Source organism: Drosophila yakuba, chromosome X (assembly GCF_016746365.2).
Source record: "Drosophila yakuba strain Tai18E2 chromosome X, Prin_Dyak_Tai18E2_2.1, whole genome shotgun sequence".
In the NCBI taxonomy this organism is placed as follows: Eukaryota; Metazoa; Arthropoda; class Insecta; order Diptera; family Drosophilidae; genus Drosophila; species Drosophila yakuba.
In genome coordinates, this window is record NC_052526.2 from 4,383,610 (window position 1) to 4,402,991 (window position 19,382).

At 41.5% G+C, this 19,382-nt stretch overlaps 3 protein-coding genes and 2 long non-coding RNA genes across 5 annotated transcripts; 1 reads left to right on the forward strand and 4 right to left on the reverse strand.

The window, feature by feature from the left end:
• Positions 1-10,026: 10,026 nt before the first annotated feature.
• On the reverse strand, positions 10,027-12,300 carry LOC120321573. Its single transcript, XR_005561272.2, has 2 exons — positions 11,746-12,300; positions 10,027-11,687 (listed from the first exon to the last, which is right to left on the reverse strand). It is a non-coding gene; the product is annotated as an uncharacterized LOC120321573 (long non-coding RNA).
• A 511-nt stretch (positions 12,301-12,811) lies between these two features.
• LOC6524255 lies at positions 12,812-13,775 on the forward strand. Its single transcript, XM_002100082.3, has 2 exons — positions 12,812-12,909; positions 12,980-13,775. The coding sequence occupies exon 2, from the start codon at positions 13,009-13,011 to the stop codon at positions 13,390-13,392; it is 384 nt and encodes a 127-aa protein (XP_002100118.3). The 5' UTR covers positions 12,812-12,909; positions 12,980-13,008; the 3' UTR covers positions 13,393-13,775.
• Positions 13,776-14,106: 331 nt separating this feature from the next.
• On the reverse strand, positions 14,107-15,722 carry LOC120321570. Its single transcript, XR_005561271.2, has 2 exons — positions 14,936-15,722; positions 14,107-14,869 (listed from the first exon to the last, which is right to left on the reverse strand). It is a non-coding gene; the product is annotated as an uncharacterized LOC120321570 (long non-coding RNA).
• Positions 15,723-16,948: 1,226 nt separating this feature from the next.
• LOC26534815 lies at positions 16,949-17,271 on the reverse strand. The gene is made up of 2 exons (XM_015190082.2): positions 17,195-17,271; positions 16,949-17,140 (listed from the first exon to the last, which is right to left on the reverse strand). Exons 1-2 carry the CDS (start codon positions 17,232-17,234, stop codon positions 16,983-16,985), a joined length of 198 nt encoding a protein of 65 aa, XP_015045568.1. The 5' UTR covers positions 17,235-17,271; the 3' UTR covers positions 16,949-16,982.
• Positions 17,272-17,838: 567 nt separating this feature from the next.
• Positions 17,839-18,363, reverse strand: LOC6524256. Its single transcript, XM_002100083.3, has 2 exons — positions 18,240-18,363; positions 17,839-18,174 (listed from the first exon to the last, which is right to left on the reverse strand). Exons 1-2 carry the CDS (start codon positions 18,277-18,279, stop codon positions 17,972-17,974), a joined length of 243 nt encoding a protein of 80 aa, XP_002100119.1. The 5' UTR covers positions 18,280-18,363; the 3' UTR covers positions 17,839-17,971.
• Between the last annotated feature and the right edge of the window lie 1,019 nt (positions 18,364-19,382).

Consider the following 19,382-nt stretch of genomic DNA (forward strand, 5'->3'; position numbering starts at 1 on the left):
TAGTGTAATTTGTTGTTACTGTTTTTGTGTCTGGCACGTGTCGCTTGGAATTTAAGATAGCACAACATTTTTAGTGAAATGGATGGTTGGATATGGATTGGATGGTTGGGCATGGCATAACACAATAACCGCAACCCGATTAAAATCTCCGCGATTGCTAATCGCATTTATCTGGCCGCGAGGGGTGGCTAATGAGTTTACCATCCGCAAAACCGCTCTTCGCTAGTTCTATGTATCTCAAAATGCGTTGCATTCTTAATTACACCATCAGATGCTGCGAAAACTTACAGCAGCAGGTACGAGGTACACAGCGAAAAATTGGAATCAAATTTGCCACAAAAAATAAATGCATCTTCTAACTTAATGCATGAATGTAACTTCCTTTTGGTTTTATAATTTATGAAATATTTCCTTCGGCCGCATATAATTTGATACGAGTGCCAACTGATAATTTATATATATAAATATATTCCCAGTGCATCTGTACATGGCTGACTTGTACTGGAACCCAATCAAGATCTCCATATTCCCCTTAGCAGCTGTCAAGCTTGATTACAAACTTTGAGCAGTTGGAACGAAGCTAACTTTTGTTTCACATCCATTTCGGTTTCATATTATTTTCCACCCATTGAAACTCCGACTCCAAAGCTAAAACTAAACTCAAAGCTGGAGCTGCAGCTGCAGCTGAGTGTTAATTATGACTGACAGCGTTGGCAAGCGCTACACATTTCAGCACTTGGACACCACTGAACTACCCAACCCCCAGCCACCCAACTATCCCACCGCCCACGTCCAGTGGCTGCAAGTTTGACTAATCCGGCGCCAGTGATTAGGCCGGGCTCCAAATGCGACTAGTAACAATTAAAGCCAGCCAGTTGTGGCTGGAAAAGTTTATCTCCTAAAAATCGTATCATATGACACGGAAACAAAGTACACACTTCGTTAGTACTTAAATCGGAAGGATAAAAATTGAAATCTGAAAAAAGACAATTTAAGCTTAATATTAGTGCAGTGTTTATAAGTTGGAAATGTTGGGTACAATATTCAGTTAAGACAGTTGGCTAAAAAACTTTATCACACATTTTTCCGAGTGCTCTTTTCTCACTCATGCAATTAACTGAAACTTTTATGCTCCATTTGGTGGGGGAGAGGAGTGATGCAAGAATTATGACTCCGAATCAGGCGAGTAGCGCATGGAACACATGGAAAATAATTTATTTTACGATTAGCGGGACAACGATATAGCCTTCGCCCCTTTTTCTCCTGGCCAGCGATGCGAATAAGTGACTGGGCGTCATTTACCCGCCGGTCGGTGAGTAAGTGCCATGTGCTATGTACTACTATATGGCAACTGGACATTGTCCATTGGAAAAGCGGCGTCGCTGGCGTCAGCAATTCCATTCAACGCTATCACCAGCGGAAGTTTTGCCATTCAAAAGCGACGGGTAATAAAGTATACAGTGAGTTATCGATGTGAGGGCGAAAGGTTGAAGTGATTCTACCCAAAAATGATAACATCAAAGTTGTCCCATCTTACCCCTTAGCATAACTATATTTTCTATTCATTTAAAACTTAGTAAAATTAGTCCAAATTTTTTTTTGTAATTTCCATTTTAAAGCGCATTATTTTTGATAGCTTCTATCCAAATTAAGAATCGTTTTTACTAGCTATTTGCCACTTTCTAAGACGATTAGGGCTTACGAGCACACATAATTTTCTCACAAAATGTTTTTTGCCAAGTTAAATAAAACCGTGATGTAATTGGGTAAATATTTGCAAATACAGGCGAATCGTAAACATGACGCATTCTATTCGCCATCCGCCAAAGTTTTCGCCGGTGAAAACGATCCCAAAGTTGGCTCCTAAAGCTCGTCCCGAATTGCCCTTCTTTAGTAGGTAGTTAAGTTAATTTTCAGTGTGGAAACATTATCGCGCGTTTAGGTGAAAGTGCGGGTAGAAGAAGTGAAAGTGAGCCAAGGACAGAGCAGACCCACACTCAAATAATAATAATAACAATCTTCGAGGGGGCATCTTAATAGGAACGCTAAGCGGAAAACTTTTTATGATTTTTATTAGTTTCGTCTCGCGATGGGATGCCAAACAATTGGCCAGTCCCCCTGTCGTAATACATATTGGCATCCGGGGATTGTATTGGATTGGATTGAGTGGGGATCAGGGATTGGGCATGGGGCATTCGGGTTTCGCCTTGTCCTCTTGCTGGTTGAGATTTATCAACGCCACACGCGATGGTCAAGTTGCTGGATTGCTGCTGGCTGCACGTCGATTTCGATATGGATATATGGACGGTCAGCTGTCGATGGGGGAGAGGAACAGCGAGTTCGAGTCCAGCTCCACCCTCGAGGCGTTGCTAATCTAATTTGCAGTTATTGGCGGGCCAGATTAGCACTCACGCACTCAAGGCGGGCTCACATGTGTGTGTAATGCGTATCGCGTGTGCGGAGATTCCATACCGAATTGCCTATAATTTGACGCAAAATACACTGGGAAAAACTCGCTGCTTGATTGTTACATTCTTACGTTTATGCACATGTATTCAAAATTGAATAGGAGCTCAATCGAAGCTCACATTAAAATTCTATATATCAATTCCATTTGTTTTATATTTACCCATTATAACACTAGCTGTGAGTTTGCAAACTGTTGCGTTATTGCGCAGTGTGGCAGAAACAAAGTGAAGCAGAAGGACATATTACCATCTCAGGACTGGGGACCTCGAGCTCAAAGGACTCTGCCACAGCCTGGCACCAACACACACACACACACACACACACACACACACACACACACACACACACACACACACACACACACACACACACACACACACACACACACACACACACACACACACACACACACACACACACACACACACACACACACACACACACACACACACACATCACACACACATTTTTCGAAGCTGTGCAAGTGCAAAACATAATGAAAATGATGTCAGTTTGATAAGATTTCGCCGTGGGGCGTGTGCGGCTGGATGGTGCTATATTCGTGTACCGCTGCCATTGCCATTGTTGTTGTGCGAGTGTGAGTGCTCGCATGTTATGAGAAAAGTTTCGCCGCTTAAAGATGTTTCGATGCGAAACTTTGGCACCGCATGCTTCAGCACGGCACAGCCCATGCAGCCCAAATGTGTTGTTTGCATGCACATTGAATGTATCACATTTGTTTTTCGGGGCATTTTAGCGGCGAAGAAATGCCATTGAAGCAGTTTGTATGGCAGTTGGTAATAAGAAAATTGGACAATAAACGAATTTTGCTAGTCGTGTGAAGCAGTTTGATAGGGTTTCTGCTGGATATATTTCATTCGTATTGTTGGCGATCGAATTTTGGTTATTATACTGATTACAAGATACGTAATAACCAATAGTGTAATATCCAAAAAACATAATAATGCAATTGCCAACGAACCGATCCTTCTGTTTAATCATGAAGACAGAGAGCTTAGTAAGTGCATTTAAGCTAAGCTGCATATTTACTCAGCTATTTTTGCTTATCCAATGTCTACTATCCATACCGTTTATTTTGATAATACCTGTGTGGCCGACACCCGAAACACAGTGGTTAATAGCCTGAGTAGGAGCCCTCACAGCTCACACATCGGCTACTTGGCAAGTCCTGCAGCAAACACACTCAAAGCACATCCAATCACCCGGGCCCTTAGTTGCTGCTGCTGCGTGCATCATGTTGCATGTTGCTGGTGTGCCATTTTGCTATTGTTGCTCCTGTTAGGTAGACACATTGTCAGGCTGGCAGCTCCGCTGACAACGCCTATCTAATTAAGCAAAACAAAATTGCATTAGGGCGCACAAAATTGCAAGCGGTGCACAAAAGCACTACCCAACGCCCACCACCCGGCGACGTGCGGGGGCGTGGCACGTCAGCGCCACCAAAATTATTCATTGCACAATGCGGTCCAGACAATTTATGCTAATCAACATCAATCGATTTGCATGCCCTGCCCTGCCCGGCCCGGCCGTTCAGTTTAGTCCTCCTTCGTCCTGGATAAACTTTGAGCGGCCTAACCCCCATCTATTCCCCCCATTCCTCCATTCCCGCCATCATGCTGTTTATTGGGCGGTTCCGATGGCTGCGGTTCAATGGATGCCTCCGGCTGCTACAGTGGCTCCTCCACATATCGCACATGGGCAGCCAAAGTGGACAATCACTGCATGTGGCTGATTGCATACAGCGTGTAACAATGGGCGTAGTCGTGGGCGGGTGGAGTTGGGTGGTGGGAGGTGGACAGTGAACAGGAGAGATGTTTAAGTGGGCTCACTGTTGCTATCTTCGCATAGATAGGGGTTGCGAATAGGGTTTAGTGCTTGATGTTGCCTGCGACAGCAATAATTTCATAATGTTTATAAAAAGGGAATAAACAGAAGGCCAGACGTAAGGAGACTGGGCGAAATGGCCTCGTGGTTTATCTCCACCTCATTGATCCTATTGTCAATAAAAGTTCAATAAAAGTGTTCATACAAATATATGTCGAATTATTAGGTATAAAAACTAGTCGAAAAATTGATGTTTTTTTTCGTACAACAGAATTATTTAGAAATTGTGGATTTCCTGGAATTAATAAATAATAATTAATTAATAATTTAATTTCATTTCATTTAATAAATAAATTAATAATTAAATTAATAATATATTATGAACCATTTTTTTACATTGTTGCTAAATTATTTAATTCTGAATTATTTTAGGCCTACCTATGTATGTATATGCTCAAATTCATGGTGTTAGCAAAGTGTTCGCTCATCTCGCTTATCAACCAGCTGGCCACGCCCATCCGCCCATTTTAAATGGCATGTTGTGACACTTAACCCTAACCGCCCCACTAGTGCAGTAATCAACCCTCTCCAGCACCACCCGCCCACAATCCAACAACGCCCACCGCGATGTCCGGTCGTTCTGCGTCCTTCCATTTGGTCCTTCCAACGCAGTTTATAGTCGACGCTTAGGCACACATGTTGTCATCATTGCCATCGCCATGGCCATCATCATTAACATGGTCGTGGGATGTGGTGCAGTGGACGCTCCTGGGTGGTCCAGGTTGGTGCGGGGTGGTGCGGGGTACTGCATGGGATGGGGGTACTGGGTGGTCATAGTTGACCCCCAGTCGAGCATGCTCATGAATTTCGGCTGTATGGCAAATGAAGTCGAGCCCCAGCTGGAACCACGAGAAGCAAGAAAAAAGCGACTGCAAATGTACTCAATTTTACCCCGTCGCCATGTGTGTGTGTGTGTGTGGGGGTGGATACGGTTTAAAAAATTTTGTAAATTTTGTTTGCCAAATTGTGTGTGTATGTGTGTGGTTGTGTGCGGGCAATTTTGTAATTGTTAGGCATTTGTCATGGCTGCAAAAATTGGGCCACAATCAAAGCCATGGTACGAAAGGGAGAGTATGCAATCACAGAACTGATTTTATATTGTGTTCTTGCATCTTTTGTAAAATTAAAACTGAAATGGGTTCATACTCGACTTTAAACGAAATTTAAATAAAAGTATTTTCTAATTTTAAGATAAGATCTCTTGTTGGAGTTCCAAAGTTGACTCCTACGGCAGCGCGAAACCTACAGCAACCCTTGGTCCCCGATCGAGGGCCAAAAAAAAAGGATAACAAAAGGCAATGATACTTGGGTGGTGTTACCAGGAGATGCAGTGGCGCAATTAGGTAAATCATGGTATGCTTTGTAATTTGCCACAGGCAAAACGCACTGAGCCACTGACAGGCAAATTGCGTTCATGGCTTCAGAGGAACGGACGGATGGAACTTCCTGCAAGGACAGAAAGTTTCGGCAATGAACTTCCCAGGCTCTACGGCTTAACACATCCGGACGGAGAAGGAGCCCAGGTGTGGTTCGTGCAGAGAGGAAAAGATTTTTTGTAAAATTTATTTTATACATATGTATATACATAATGTCATTGAGTACTTGAGCATAGTTAGTGGGGCAGCTTTTTTTAAAATTTTGTATTCACTGTAAATAAGGGGGAGGTAGTTAGTTGCACACGATTGATGGATATCATATGAGAATTAATTTTCTTCGTGTGTAGATTTTGCAGACCAACGATGCTTTTACAAAGCCTGTGCGGTGCATTGTCCTTGCTTAATTGTCTGCAAGGACAACGGGAGCAGCAGGGAGCGCAGAAAGAGCGCCGGAGTTCGAAGAAGTGGACTTGGAGTTGGAGCCAGGTTGACAACAAGAAGTGCCGTCCTGTGGCTTCCCCAGCACAGCAGTTGCATAATTCTCGCCTTCGTCGCTAGCCGCTTCCCGTCTTTCCCCACCTGAGCCACCTTATCCACCTGCGAATAACTCGTGTCCCCTTTTGGCGAATACACATGCTCGCATGTCCTGACATCTACCGGCATCTCCTGGAGTATCCTAGAGTATCCTGGCATCTACATCTACATCTACAGCAGTTGCAACTTCATTTGTGCTCGGCCAACTTGGCAAAACTTTCTAGTGTAAATAATTGTCGGGCACTCGATGTTTTTGCAAAGAACTCTTGGCCAGGAAAGAAACTCAACCGCAAAAATTTGCTGCTGGGTTGGTTTAGTTGCTCGGCATTTATGGTTATTTATATGCTCTATGGAGATTTGCCGTGATCCCGCATCCATTCTTTTAGAATTGGAGCCAATTGCTGCAGCTCCAATCAGTTGTTGTTAAGGATAAGTGTTATCCTTAGCAATGAGTGGGCATTGTTCGTCCTGACGACATCCGGCGATTAATCAGACCACTGACAGCTGAATTTGTCCATCAGAAGAGGCGTTATTTTCTCACTAGTCGCCAGTCGAAACCAAACAACTTTATTCATTCACAATAATGTATACCATATTTTATTTAATTTTTCCCACCATCCTATGTGATTTCTGATTGGAGCCGCCTGATCGAATACCGGAAATAGTTTAGCCATAGACAAAGTTTTCCACCACGCATCAGGATGCTTTTCCGGTCATCAATCATTGTGGGTGTGGGGTAAAAATGGGGGAAAAGCGCTTGAGGGATTGGAAAATGAAAGACACCTGCGAGGGTGAGGTGTATTAATTGCAAGTAAAATCACTTTGAACTTCATTAAAAAGCAACTTAATCAAGTCAAGTCAAGTTGCGTCGAAGTTTTTGCCACCTGAGTTGCGAAGCTCTTAGCCCCAGCATTCTGCTGAATTGCCTAAAAATTATTAATTAGTCGCCACCCTAAGAACCAGCTTTCCACACTCCCCATAACTTTTTCCGCCAACTTTCCCTGCGAGGGGCTAAAGTACCAGCTAAGAACTAAGGAACCGTGCCAGCTCTTAAATATTTCATATTTAATTGCGCGCGTAAGCAGCACATTTATTCCTACAACCAACCCCTCTTTTTTTCTTTTTCCATCCCCATGGGACACTTACCTGTAACCCCCCTACGTACCACCCGTAGAAAATTGGCAACATTAATAAAATTAGACCCGTCTCACCATGCTCCCCTTCTGCTATTTTCCATTTCCCATTTACTCGTACCATTTTTCACTTGATTTCTGCCCCTCTCTCTGGATTCTTTGTGTTCATAAATGCCCTTTAAAATCTTATTAGCCACGCGCTGATCAAAGAATGGCAGAGTCTTTAAGCGGAAGTGCTTAGGGCCAAGTCCAAGCCCCCAAATACAAATCCCGCCAGGTGACGTCAAAATCGCAAACGACACTTTGATAAGGGTTTTGTTCTTGGAAGAGGCAGACCATCGATTTCGGTTGACTGTTATTCAAGTGGTTTGGTTTTACGGCTACCTTAATATTCTTGAGGAGCTATAACGGCAAAATAATTACTCATCTTTGATGGAAAAATGCGCTACCCATAATGTTACAGTTGGATTGGGTGGTTAAAGTGACTTAATGAAGATGTTAACTTAGCATTTTCTCCGCTGAAATATGCAGAAAGTTCACTGAACTTCGGTTAGGCTAATCCAATTTTAATTGGTCACAGTGTGAAAATCTGACCATAGCAGCCGCATCCGCACCCGCACCCGGATCTGGATGAGCCCAGGGAAGCAATGCGTCACACCTACACGAGGGCTTTTTGGCTGGAAGGTAGCCTCCCTCGCCACAGCATGTCAATTTCAATTTGACATTTATTTCAATGTGCGTATGGCAGTGGTGGTGATCAAACGGGTGGATGTGGGGGGTGGTCTACATGTGCGTAATAAGCCGCATTCGTTTATTTTAAAACCGCTTCAATTGTTGCACAGTCGATGCGATTGAATACCCATTCAAGCCATTCCGTCTGTGTGTGCGGTCAGCAATTTGATGTTGCGTATGCTGGCCGCGTACCGCCCCAACCTTTGAATCCCTAACCACCCACGGATCAACCCACTTTGCTGAAAAATGTACTGTAACAAAAGTTTCTTGGAACATTTACTTAAGCTCTTTTAAATGATTGCGTATACTATCTAGAAATAACAAATTTATTTAATAATTTCAAATTGTAATATATTTTGTACAATTTTTAAATAGATTTCCAAAGCTTTGCTGTCTTAATGCTTATCTTTTTTAATAATAATAAGATCAAATGTAATTGATATATATTTTTCTTTGTGTGCCAGCGGACAACATTTTGCGGTTTTCATTGCTGTTTTCGTTGTGGCAGAAATCCTTTTTCGCCGGACGCGAAAGTGGGTCCTGCGGGCAGAGGTATATGGATTGGGGTTGGGACTGCGATCGGGGGCTTGGGAGGGCTATCGAAGGGGTGCGTTGCACGCACGACTACATTGTCAAAGTTTTGTGTGTCATTATTGTGGCTGTTGGCGGTTGCTCTGTGCCGCCGTTGCCCGCTTTTCCTCGCCTTACCTTACCCTGCATATCCCTCGCCCTTCCCGGCAGTTGTCCTTCGTGGTCCCGCGTCGTGTTTGTTTTTGCGGGTTATTAAAAACTTTTACCGCTCTCAAAGATCCGCCCACAGAGACAAACGCCCACCCATTGGCACTCGCCCATCCAGGCTGCTGCAGTTGCTCGTTTTCATTTTCATTGTGAATGTTAATTACTCCAGCGGCGGTGACAACTGCCAAAGCCAGGATCTGTTTTGGTCCAGGTCCTGCATGTGAAGCTGCTGTCCGGCACTTCTACACTTTATTGGCACTAAGAAAAGATGAATAAATAATTCCTGAATATATATTATTAATTACAAAATAAAGATTATTAAACCAAAATTAATTCCCATCGTTGAACACTATTTCATAAAACAGTTTATTTTTAAAACATATTAAATGACCGTTTAACAATTAAAGTTCTGCTCCTGTTATATTGGTTCATTATATTTTCTTCACTGTGTACTTCCTTTGTTCCCATTTTTTCACTCCGCTGTGTTCCCCTTTCTGTGGCTTATAATCAAACTTATTTACTTTATGTGACTTTTATGAGAATTAAGCTGCATGCGGCTGTAGCGGTTGGTGCTTTCATTTATTCCGATCATGACGATGCTAATGACGACGTGGATGAGATGTGGACCAGTTGGGAACCAAGGGGACGGTCCTTTAATTAGATATATGGTTACAAAGTGCTTTCTCAGAGTAAGCTCTATGCAAGGCAGTGAAATGAAAAACTAAAAATTAACCTAACCTAATTTATATTAAGTGTCCTTTATATAGCTGGTTAAATAGGATTCGAATCGATATAAAAGCTCTTTATTAAAGGGCCATCAATATACAAAGATATATATAAAATGCCGCTAAGTCCTTCAAGGTAGTAAAAATAAATTTTAACTGAAAAAAAAAGCATTCAGTTTTGCTAACGTATATTTAAGGCAGCTGGACAGCCAAATTTCTTTGCTCTCATTTCCTAAGGCGGATATTATTTGGAGGGGGTTACTCCCAAACATTTCGATATGTTGTGTCACGCTGTGGGACTGTCTGAAAATTAGCGTTTGGGGACCTAAATTGAAGCCACGTGTTGCCTTTGTCTAATGATGATAAACAGTTACAAATAATGATTTCGCTTGCTGAAGGTCATAATGCTATTTATTATTCTTATTGTTGGATTCTTTTCCAGCTTTATTCTTTCGATGGAATTCCGCACTTCAAAACTTTAAATTCTCTGATGTGCTTCATGCATATGCTAACCTTAGCGGGCTCGACATCTCCTTCCGGCCCTAGACGTAGACGTAGACGCTCTCCGGACTCCGGTCTTCGAACTCGGGTCTCCGTTTTTCATTTCTCCGGATCCAGCGACTCATTGTCTTTCGGCGGGCTCACGTGCTCACGTACGAAATAATTATAGCGCAAGTACGTGTCCCGCATTTCGAGGCACATGGCTTTCTCTTTGGCTCTGGTTTTGCTTTTGGCCCAGACGGGCCATCAGTTTTGCACACCCACATACACAAAACACGTTTTCCAGGGCTGGGAAACAGCCCATTTCATTGGCATATTTCTCTTTTTTCCCGTTGGCCGAGCGATTTTTGGGCAATTTTTCCACAGTTTGGCGGGGTCCTTTTCATTATTTTTTTTCAACCAAAAAAAATTGGCCCAAAAGTTTGTGCCTTTATTTTTTCGTAGGATTTACCCCATTCTTATTAAGCCTCCGTTAACAATTCCCACGGCTTTCGTTGCAGGTTTTTATTTCTGCGTAGAGTCCCTGAAAAGTTGGCATCATGTGGCCGCTGCTCTGATTGTTTCCAGACTACTATTGAAACTGTTGTCATTATTATTTTTTAAAGTATCATGGGGCTTTTGTGGCCCTCTGAGAGCGGCACACAATGCTATTGGAATCAGGTAGTCGATTGTTAACGGGGATCTTTTCAGGCACTGGGAAACCCTTGCTTTTTATTGCATTTTGTTGGGGACAGTTCCTGAATGAATATATAACATATTTTTGTTAAAATAAATTTATTTGAAACACTTACATTATTTTTTTAAAGCTTGAGTCCCATGCAATTATGCGACTTATCTTGACTCATCAGAGATAAGTGAGTAAGTTGTCACAAGGTCTTTCGGCAACAGGCAAAACTCAAACTGTGAGTTAGGCAGGACATTTTCGTCCTTTGGAATGGGGGCTCTCGCAGCTGTTGCATTCTGTGCCTAAACTGTGCGCCTACTCAACCACAAAACACACAAATTCCACTCGGCGAAATCCTGCGAAGTGGAGGTGCCAATACATGGAGCTGCCACAAGGGTGATAGTAGAAGGGCGCCCCGAAAACTCGCAAAAGTTTCCTCCAAAGTCCAACATATGTTGCCTGTTCATGCATGTCCCCGTACTCCTCCTTTCCCCCATTCCAAATTCCTTGCCCTGCAGTCACTAAGTAAGTCATACACATTAAGGAAATAGGAATCAGAACCATTCAAATATAATGTTATGAAATACAAATTTTTATTGAATTATTCTGCGGGCTTTCAAATTAATATCTCTTAAAATCGATTTATACTTTGTTTTACTAGTGAAGAATTATTGAAGGCATAGATAATTTTTATTTAATGACGAAGTCGTATTTATTTCTTTAAGTGTAAAACTTACGTACACATACGGCCATCCAGCACGTGTGAGAGTGTGCTTGTGTGTGTGCCAGTGTGTAATTATAACAAGTTTTCTAGGCATTTTTTCTGTTTTTCTTCTCGTTTTTCGCCCCAAAATTTTGCTAGTTCCCTTTTATTTTATTTTATTTTTTTGGGGCTGCTTCTGTTGGGTATCTGAAGAGCAAGAAGTAAGTTTCTGATAAGAAAGTTATGATGAGTTTTCTTCACTCACACAGCGAGCATAAGATGGCAGCACATGTACACACAGCTGTTGATTTTGGCCAAATTAGTGCAAACACGTCTTGTTTTGAGTTGTGGCCCATGTGGAACATGTGCAACTAATTTGCAGTTATCAAGAGTTCTGCCCTCGACGGGGTTGAACGGATGAGCCCTTGGTCAGATGACTGTTATAATCCATATGTTGGGGCATTGATTTTGGTACCCTAGATACTTATGTACATGGCAAACGATGGGGGTGAGGGAGCCCACCCCCCATCGTTAACAAATTTCCATTTCCGGTGGTGGCCAAAAGCGAAAGGTGTGTGGATGGGCTTTTTCGGGCGGAGTTGAAGCTCGAAAAACCCCGCTGGCCTGTCTGCCGACTGTCAAAAGTTTATTTATTTGACACTGAAAAAGTTGACACAGACACCAGGCCGGGGGCGTGACTTTGTGCTTGAATCGAATTTATATGCCTGGCCAAAATTGGATTACAATTGAGTTGTAATTATGCGACAACAAAACGTTGCGTTCGAGGGGATCCAGATCCTTTTTGGGGTCCTTTGGACCTCTTCGCATGGCATCGTTCGCCTCTGTTTTCTGTTTTCCATGTTGTCGGCAATTTGAGTCAAGCCCTGGAAACGTCTTTTAAATTTCGCATTTTGCATTAATTAAAACTGATTTAATTAAAGCTTGTCGTGTTGCTTTTAAGTATTTCCAGAACTAGAATGAAAGTAACAGGTCCTGGAGCTAGGACATTTACTGGCACATCCATCCACCCCATGAAAATGATTGAAGCGAGAGACCAAAGTGTTCTGGACTTGTCTCCTGTTGCCCCAGCCAAAGATTCTTTGTCGGCTTTGAAGAGGTGAAAGTTTAATTAAATATGCATCGAGCGTACACAAGTATGTGTAATTAAAAGCCAGATTCGCATAGATGTTTCCGCGTTCAGTTAGCTACATTTTGGTGAATTTCCATCATTACAATGTTTATATCTTGTATTTTACCTAATATCAATCAACAACTCAACTCTATTATGCTATTTTAAAATGATATCAGGTGCGCTTAGTCCCCTTTGTGAGCTCTACCTTTCGAGCATGCTTTTGTTGCCAAACTGTCAACAAAAGTTCAGTCATTCGAAATCCCCCACTGGTAGCAGTCCCTTTCGATCGAAATTTTGGTAAGCAAAACCAGCTTAAAAAACATCGGAAACCCCTCAAAATCTCATTAACCAATAATACAAAACACAGAAAATAACTAAATTACAAGGTGCAACAAGATGAATCCATTTCGGCCAAATCAAGGTCCGAATTTCCGCATTCGCCTGAATTTAGATCGCATGCCGGGCGAAATAGAGCGCATTATGCAACGATCGATCAACCGATCGGCAGATAGACGTCGAATCACCCACATGCCACGAATCCGATTGCGCGTCGATCATCAACGAGATGTGGATCGCTTTATGCTCAATATGCGTATACTGCTGCAACGACAGAGGACGGACTTCAATCTGGGAGCCGGCGATAGTATCGACGTGTGGAACTGGAGGGAGCCTTCGCTGCCCACCGGTTTGATGGGCGAGGGCGATGGTGATGGCGATGGCTATGGTGATGACGTAAATGCAAATGATCGACCACTGCGAGCACTCCCACCAACCGCCTAGGATCTGTTCCTCCTTCAACCACTCTTAGCATCACTGTCTTCTGTCTCTCCTCTTCCTGTGTGTGGTGTCCATTTTTGCGTTTCTGAATAACCTCCGCAAAAAAAAAAAACAACAAAAAAAAATGCCATCATCAGCTAAAAGCCCCAAAACTCCAAACAATCCTGTGCCACTTCCACCTGAACCAGTAAGCAACAGAGGAGAACGGACTTTGTTCGGACGCATGTTGTGCTATTATTATATCCCCTCTGGGTTCTGGGTTGATTTTCCCTTCCGCCAAGAAACTGAGGGGCTTTGCAATCGGAGGACACGCCAAGGCACACGCATATAATAATTTCCAGCTCAATGAGCAATTATCGTAATAAAGATACAACTCTGCTACTCTATATTATATTATATTCGTATACGGGGACGACAGTGGTGGTCAGTGGCAAACGATAGGGGGCCAAGAAGGGAAGCACTGATGTCAACGTTGATGATAATGACTGGTCTCTTCCGCACTGATGTGATGGATTAAGCCCCAGCTCAAGTCTGATTCCTGTCTGTCACTTTTTCCATGGGGTTAATGGGGGCGTGACAAACATACGGGAACAGCACACAGAAAGTTGATTGAACTGCACAAGTTAACTACTATCCAAGATGACTCGCATGCAATTTCTATATTTTTCTGACTTCCAATGAATTAAGTCAACGAAACCCAATAAAAACAATTGATTATTTCATCTTTAAACGAGCTTATCAATGAAATTTTATTTTTTTAAAGCGGGCGTATATTAATGCATTTATTCCCAAGTTTCTGCAAACATAGATGAGAGCAGGTGCCTATCCCAATCACGATGGCAATTTAAACAAATTTTGCCTTCTCAGCTGTGACATTTGCGTAATCAAAGCAAATTTCAAGCGCGGCCATAGGAACTATAGTGGGTGTTTGGCTTTCATTATAGCCTTCTAGCAGTTTTAGGTGTTCCCAATCACTGGGACCAACTTGCAAGGACTCGGGTGTATCAATTCGGGTAGAAGATGCCTTCCTTTATTTGGGTTTTTTCTCTGCCATTAGCAGGCGACGTCAAGCTGTCAGACAGTTCGAAGCCTTTTTCTATGGGGTTTCATTTGGGATGGTCTTTGTTTTGCCTATCGAGAGAACATTTTATTGCTTTATGCGTTTAATGAATTGTTGCTGGATCGTTGGAGTCATGGAGGCACTCAGAATCCACGGCCCTTGGGACACCCAGACCTCCAGACAGACAACCCTTCGCTTTCACTTTTTGAAACGGGCTCCAAGACAGAAAACAGCAAGGCAGCAACATACATACCAAACATTTCTGACAGGCTATGACGTCTGCCAAAGGAGTGACTGACTCACCGACGGACTGGCTGACTGGCTGATTGACTGATTGATGGACCGTTGACTGCCTAGGAAACCAAGACCGGTGTCAGTCACTCACCCACGAAGTTCGCATGTAATGCATAAAGAATGAAGCTTAAATAAAAGTTGGGAAATGAGAAATAGGATTAACTTGTCACACAATTGAATTCAATTTCATACACAACGAGGGCGGCAAGGAAAAAGCATCTGGAAAACCCGACCAGACCAGACCAGACATTGGCCCAGCTCTCCTCACTTAGGGGAATATATAGACTTCGACTCGACTCGAAAAATGCTTTTGTGGTAATCCCATGCTGAAGCCCATTCGGGGGTTTTGTAATGAAATTACACGAGCCTCAGATTTGTTAAAGCAATCAATACACCCGGATGTGCAACCTTCGACTGAATGGACCGGCATTCGATGGGCGGAGTTCCTTGATGAGCTTCTGCCATTGAATAGGGGGCAAAAAATTTTGATAGGTACAAAGGAAACATACGTGTATTTCAGTGAAGTTTTGTATAGGCTTGATTAAAGAATGTGAAAAAAGTACTCTGATGTTTAAGTTTTGTTGCAGCTCTAATGTTGTTAAATGCCCAAAGAGGGGCAAACGATGCTTTGACACTTCCCCCTACGCTTTTCATTATGCACATCATCCATCAATTAATTGACTGCACTCCATCGCCTTATTGCGTATGCCGCTCACATGCCGCATGTGTCTTTGATTAGCGAAAACAAAAGCGTAAGAGTGACGAAAGTTCATTAACTGTCACACATATGTGGCAAAGTGTAGGAGGGCTGCAAGTGGGTGGTGGGTGGAGCTTGAAGGACAGTGGGTGGCGGTGCACCCCATTCTATTCGTACATATGCTAGCACTCACCCTTTGGTCCGTTCAACTTAATTAAGTAGCATCAGATTCGAGGGTGCGGAATCCTTTAGTCCGAGAAGTTAGCCAACAATCGCATCCTCGCTTACCTACACCCAGAAAAACGGGTTATACATCGAAAGTCATTTTAAAAGTTTAATTTAATTGAATTAATAAATATTTGTCATTATAAGGTCATTAAACCAACTATTAAATTCTTAAATCAATTATTTTTGTAATGGTGCAAAGTTTCACAAGTTTCGGCTGATTTACACCTGCCATTGACTGGAATCACCTCTGAGGATACGCTAGTCTTTTTATTGCGGTGCAGGTCCTCAATTTCACCGTGGTGCACATAAAAGTTTCTAATCCATTTGCCCGATACTTATGCACGCCTGCACTCGGGGGATTAATAAGTGTGGCTGTTTGTAGCGCCACCCCAACTCGCACTTCGCTGTTCCCTCTTCAGCTTCATATATCCATCTTCCCTGAGACGGATCCGGATGGTTTGTTTCAACCACCGGCATCGCTCGACTTTGCAGCCAAATCAATTTCAACTGTCAGTTGTCAATCAGGCCGCAATTCAATCACGCAACGTCCTCTGAGAGAATTCGAAAATTCTCCAGTGCGACGATGAGGACAAACTTTAGGCAACTTTAAGATGACTCCCAAGGAAGGCACACACCACATTTGCCTGAATTATTCAAAGCCATCGAAATGGAATCGAAGGCCTTCCATAAAAGCAACATTTTGTGTGTGTGTACGGCATTAATGTTTTGACTGCATAAGGCGGCGAGTCACGACCAAGAGTCACAAACATTTGTTCAAGAGATTTTTATGAATTACGCCGTAAGGGGAATGGGGATTGTACACAGATTTTTATTGGTATTATTGCCATTTACAACTCGGCACCCGTTTTGTTCCCCTTTCTCCGTCGACCTTGCATATGCATTACTTACCCGTACTGCCCACAGAACCCAATCGCTAAGCCACGCCGAAGTCCCTGGTAAATTTCGCAGTCAAGACACATGTCACGTATTTTTCTCGTAATTATGGCAAACGTGAGAAATTTCGTTAAGATTTTCTTAACACATTTTCTTGTGCAAGAACACAAGATGTGTGTGCTTCTTGCCCGGGCTGTGGCATAATTTTAGGCATTTTCCCGATGGCTTCTGGGCCATGCGGTACAGTCGCCGCAAGCATGTGGTGACTTAAGAAAGTACAAGCTGTTGAGATAATGCTCCTGAGAGTTATGTTTGTTAATGATCCGAGTCCCGGTATAGATCCGAGTCTCAAATGGTTTCGGAACCAATTAAAAAAACACTCACAATTTAGAAAACAATACACTTTTATTTACATTAATCTTATCTCGTAACCGGAAGTTTCAACAAATCGTGCATTAATATCTTTATCAATTCCTGAACTTTAGCCACAAAATCTTTGATGATCTGCTTTCTCGTTGACGACGTGTTCGCCACATTTAAGGACTGACTGGGGAAAGTCCAGGCCACTGACATCATCACTGATTCAAAATTTAGGTTTTAGTTTCCGTACGTTAAAATATGAAATAACTTACGGCTGAGCAGGGCAATGAACAGTAAATTCAGCCCTGACATAGTTGAACGGCAAACTGAGCTCTATTCAGGGAGTTCGCCCTACATAAATAGTCAGAAATCTGGTCCTACGTGGAGTTTAGGGCTACGACAGCTCACGTAGTTGAGATTTATTTAGACTTGTTTATTGCTTTACGTAAGGCTAAGCTTTTCGTGGCCTTTAAAGGGTTAAATTTTTTCTACTTATAACCTCCAAGAGTGCAGTAAAGCTTAAAATAATAATAATAAAATCCATTATTTAATATCTATTCAACTAAAAATTATTAGAACGGTGCATGGGACGTTGGTAGGACAATAAAATATAAAATTCTTAGTAGATATAGAAATAAAATTCGGTTATAAGCTAAATGTACGTTACATATGTATGTAACTTACATTTTTAAAATTATTTATACGGCATTTAAAGAACTGAAAAAATTATTAAAATCCAATTTGGAGTACGGCATTTGGATTTTTGTTTTTCAAATTTGGCTATTAGAGCATTTAATATATTTGATATAATTAAGCATCTTATAGTCGAGTTTATAAAGGTGAAAATACTCCATACTTGTTACCTTATTCCCAAAGGATTATTAAATGACTAAAAAATAAAATATATATACACATGTTTTTAAATGCTCAAAACGTTACTTTATTTGTAATTAAAGTTTGACGAATTATGCTAAATTAAATACGCTTTGCTTGAAACATTGTTTTGCTTGACAAGAAGTTGTCTAAGAGCTTCTGAAGTGTTGAAAGGATTATCCGGTAATTCCTCCAAGTCCTTGAGCCAAAGGTCCTGGCTGGCCAAGAGCACTAGTCAATTGAGCAGGAAGGGAACTAGCTATTCCTCCAGCACCTCCAGTTAGAGCTCCAAGTGCCAATGGCCCGGCTATCTGTCCAGCTGGTCCAGAGACCACATCGGTAAGTCCGGGGCGAGCCTCAATGGTGCCAAGGTAACAGGCTGGAAAAATATAAATTTGCTTATAAATAAAACAACTCATATCCTTGCAATGGAGGACTACGTACCGCACACAAGGAGGGCTATGACAATCGTTTTGTTGAACATTTTAGTATGGTTTGAATGTATCGACTACTTGACCCAACTGAATCGACTTCGGTTTTTATACTGTCCGAATAGAATACTTTCGTAAGCTAAGCTCACGTATTCACTATCACTATCTAGAGCGTGTTCTACGATTTATCACTGCTGGAATTGGTTTTACTAAGTACAAGTACAGTACTACGTCATACGACGAAATGGGACCGAACTGCACCATCAAAAAACTACATAGAGAACATAGAGAACTTTTAAAAAATATAATAGGTATTTTTATTTATAAAAATTTCATATATATATATGCATATATATTATAATGTTTATTATTCATACTTACTTATACTTATAATTACCTAAAATAAACGATGTAATGTTATTATTTTGCACGCTAATTTAAATTTTTTTTGTCAGTTTGATATACATCTGTCGTATATTTATATATATATATATATATATATATATATTAAATATAAAAACCCTTTAAAAGGGACGCTTCTCCCACATTTTGCACTACTTTTTATTTGTTTGCTGTTTTAGCGAATTGTTTTCATAATACTTCGCTATTTGCCTCTCGGCACGTTCCAGCTAAATAATTACCAATTTCAGCTGTTTAAGCGGGCGAGGAATGGCATGTACAAAATACATAATTACATAATTAAAATTGTGTGTGTATTTTTTCTTTATTGAACACCAACAATTAAATGATTTCTATTGCATTCGTTGCTGTTATCAGAGCTAATCGGATTGTCTGTTTACATTTCATTCGATTTAATCATAGTTGGTTTTTTGAATACCTAGTTTTTTTCCACAATTAACTGAAAATAGTAATATTATTATTAATAATAAATTGCTGTTTCACGCCATTTTACTAAAATGTTTATTAATGTTCAGGAAATAACAAAGTGCTTGTAAATGCATATTAGGATTAATTCGATTTTTTCGTTTTGTCTTTTTTGTTGTACAAAACATTACAAACCTTAATATACCAAGCATTAGACTTAAATAAGCCACTAATGTTTACTAAACTAAAATCTCATCGCATAATTTTTCCATAACTTCATTAATGAAACAAACTCATTGCCTTCAAAATGGTTTGTGTTGTGTTTTATTTG

Bases quoted from the DNA above. Each gene is read 5' to 3' on its own strand.
- LOC6524255 (XM_002100082.3), top strand. From the start codon at position 13,009: ATGAATCCATTTCGGCCAAATCAAGGTCCGAATTTCCGCATTCGCCTG.
- LOC26534815 (XM_015190082.2), bottom strand. From the start codon at position 17,234: ATGTCAGGGCTGAATTTACTGTTCATTGCCCTGCTCAGCC. The intron at 17,141-17,194 runs GTAAGTTATTTC...ATTTTGAATCAG, and splicing joins GTTCATTGCCCTGCTCAGCC to TGATGATGTCAGTGGCCTGG.
- LOC6524256 (XM_002100083.3), bottom strand. From the start codon at position 18,279: ATGTTCAACAAAACGATTGTCATAGCCCTCCTTGTGTGCG. The intron at 18,175-18,239 runs GTACGTAGTCCT...ATATTTTTCCAG, and splicing joins CATAGCCCTCCTTGTGTGCG to CCTGTTACCTTGGCACCATT.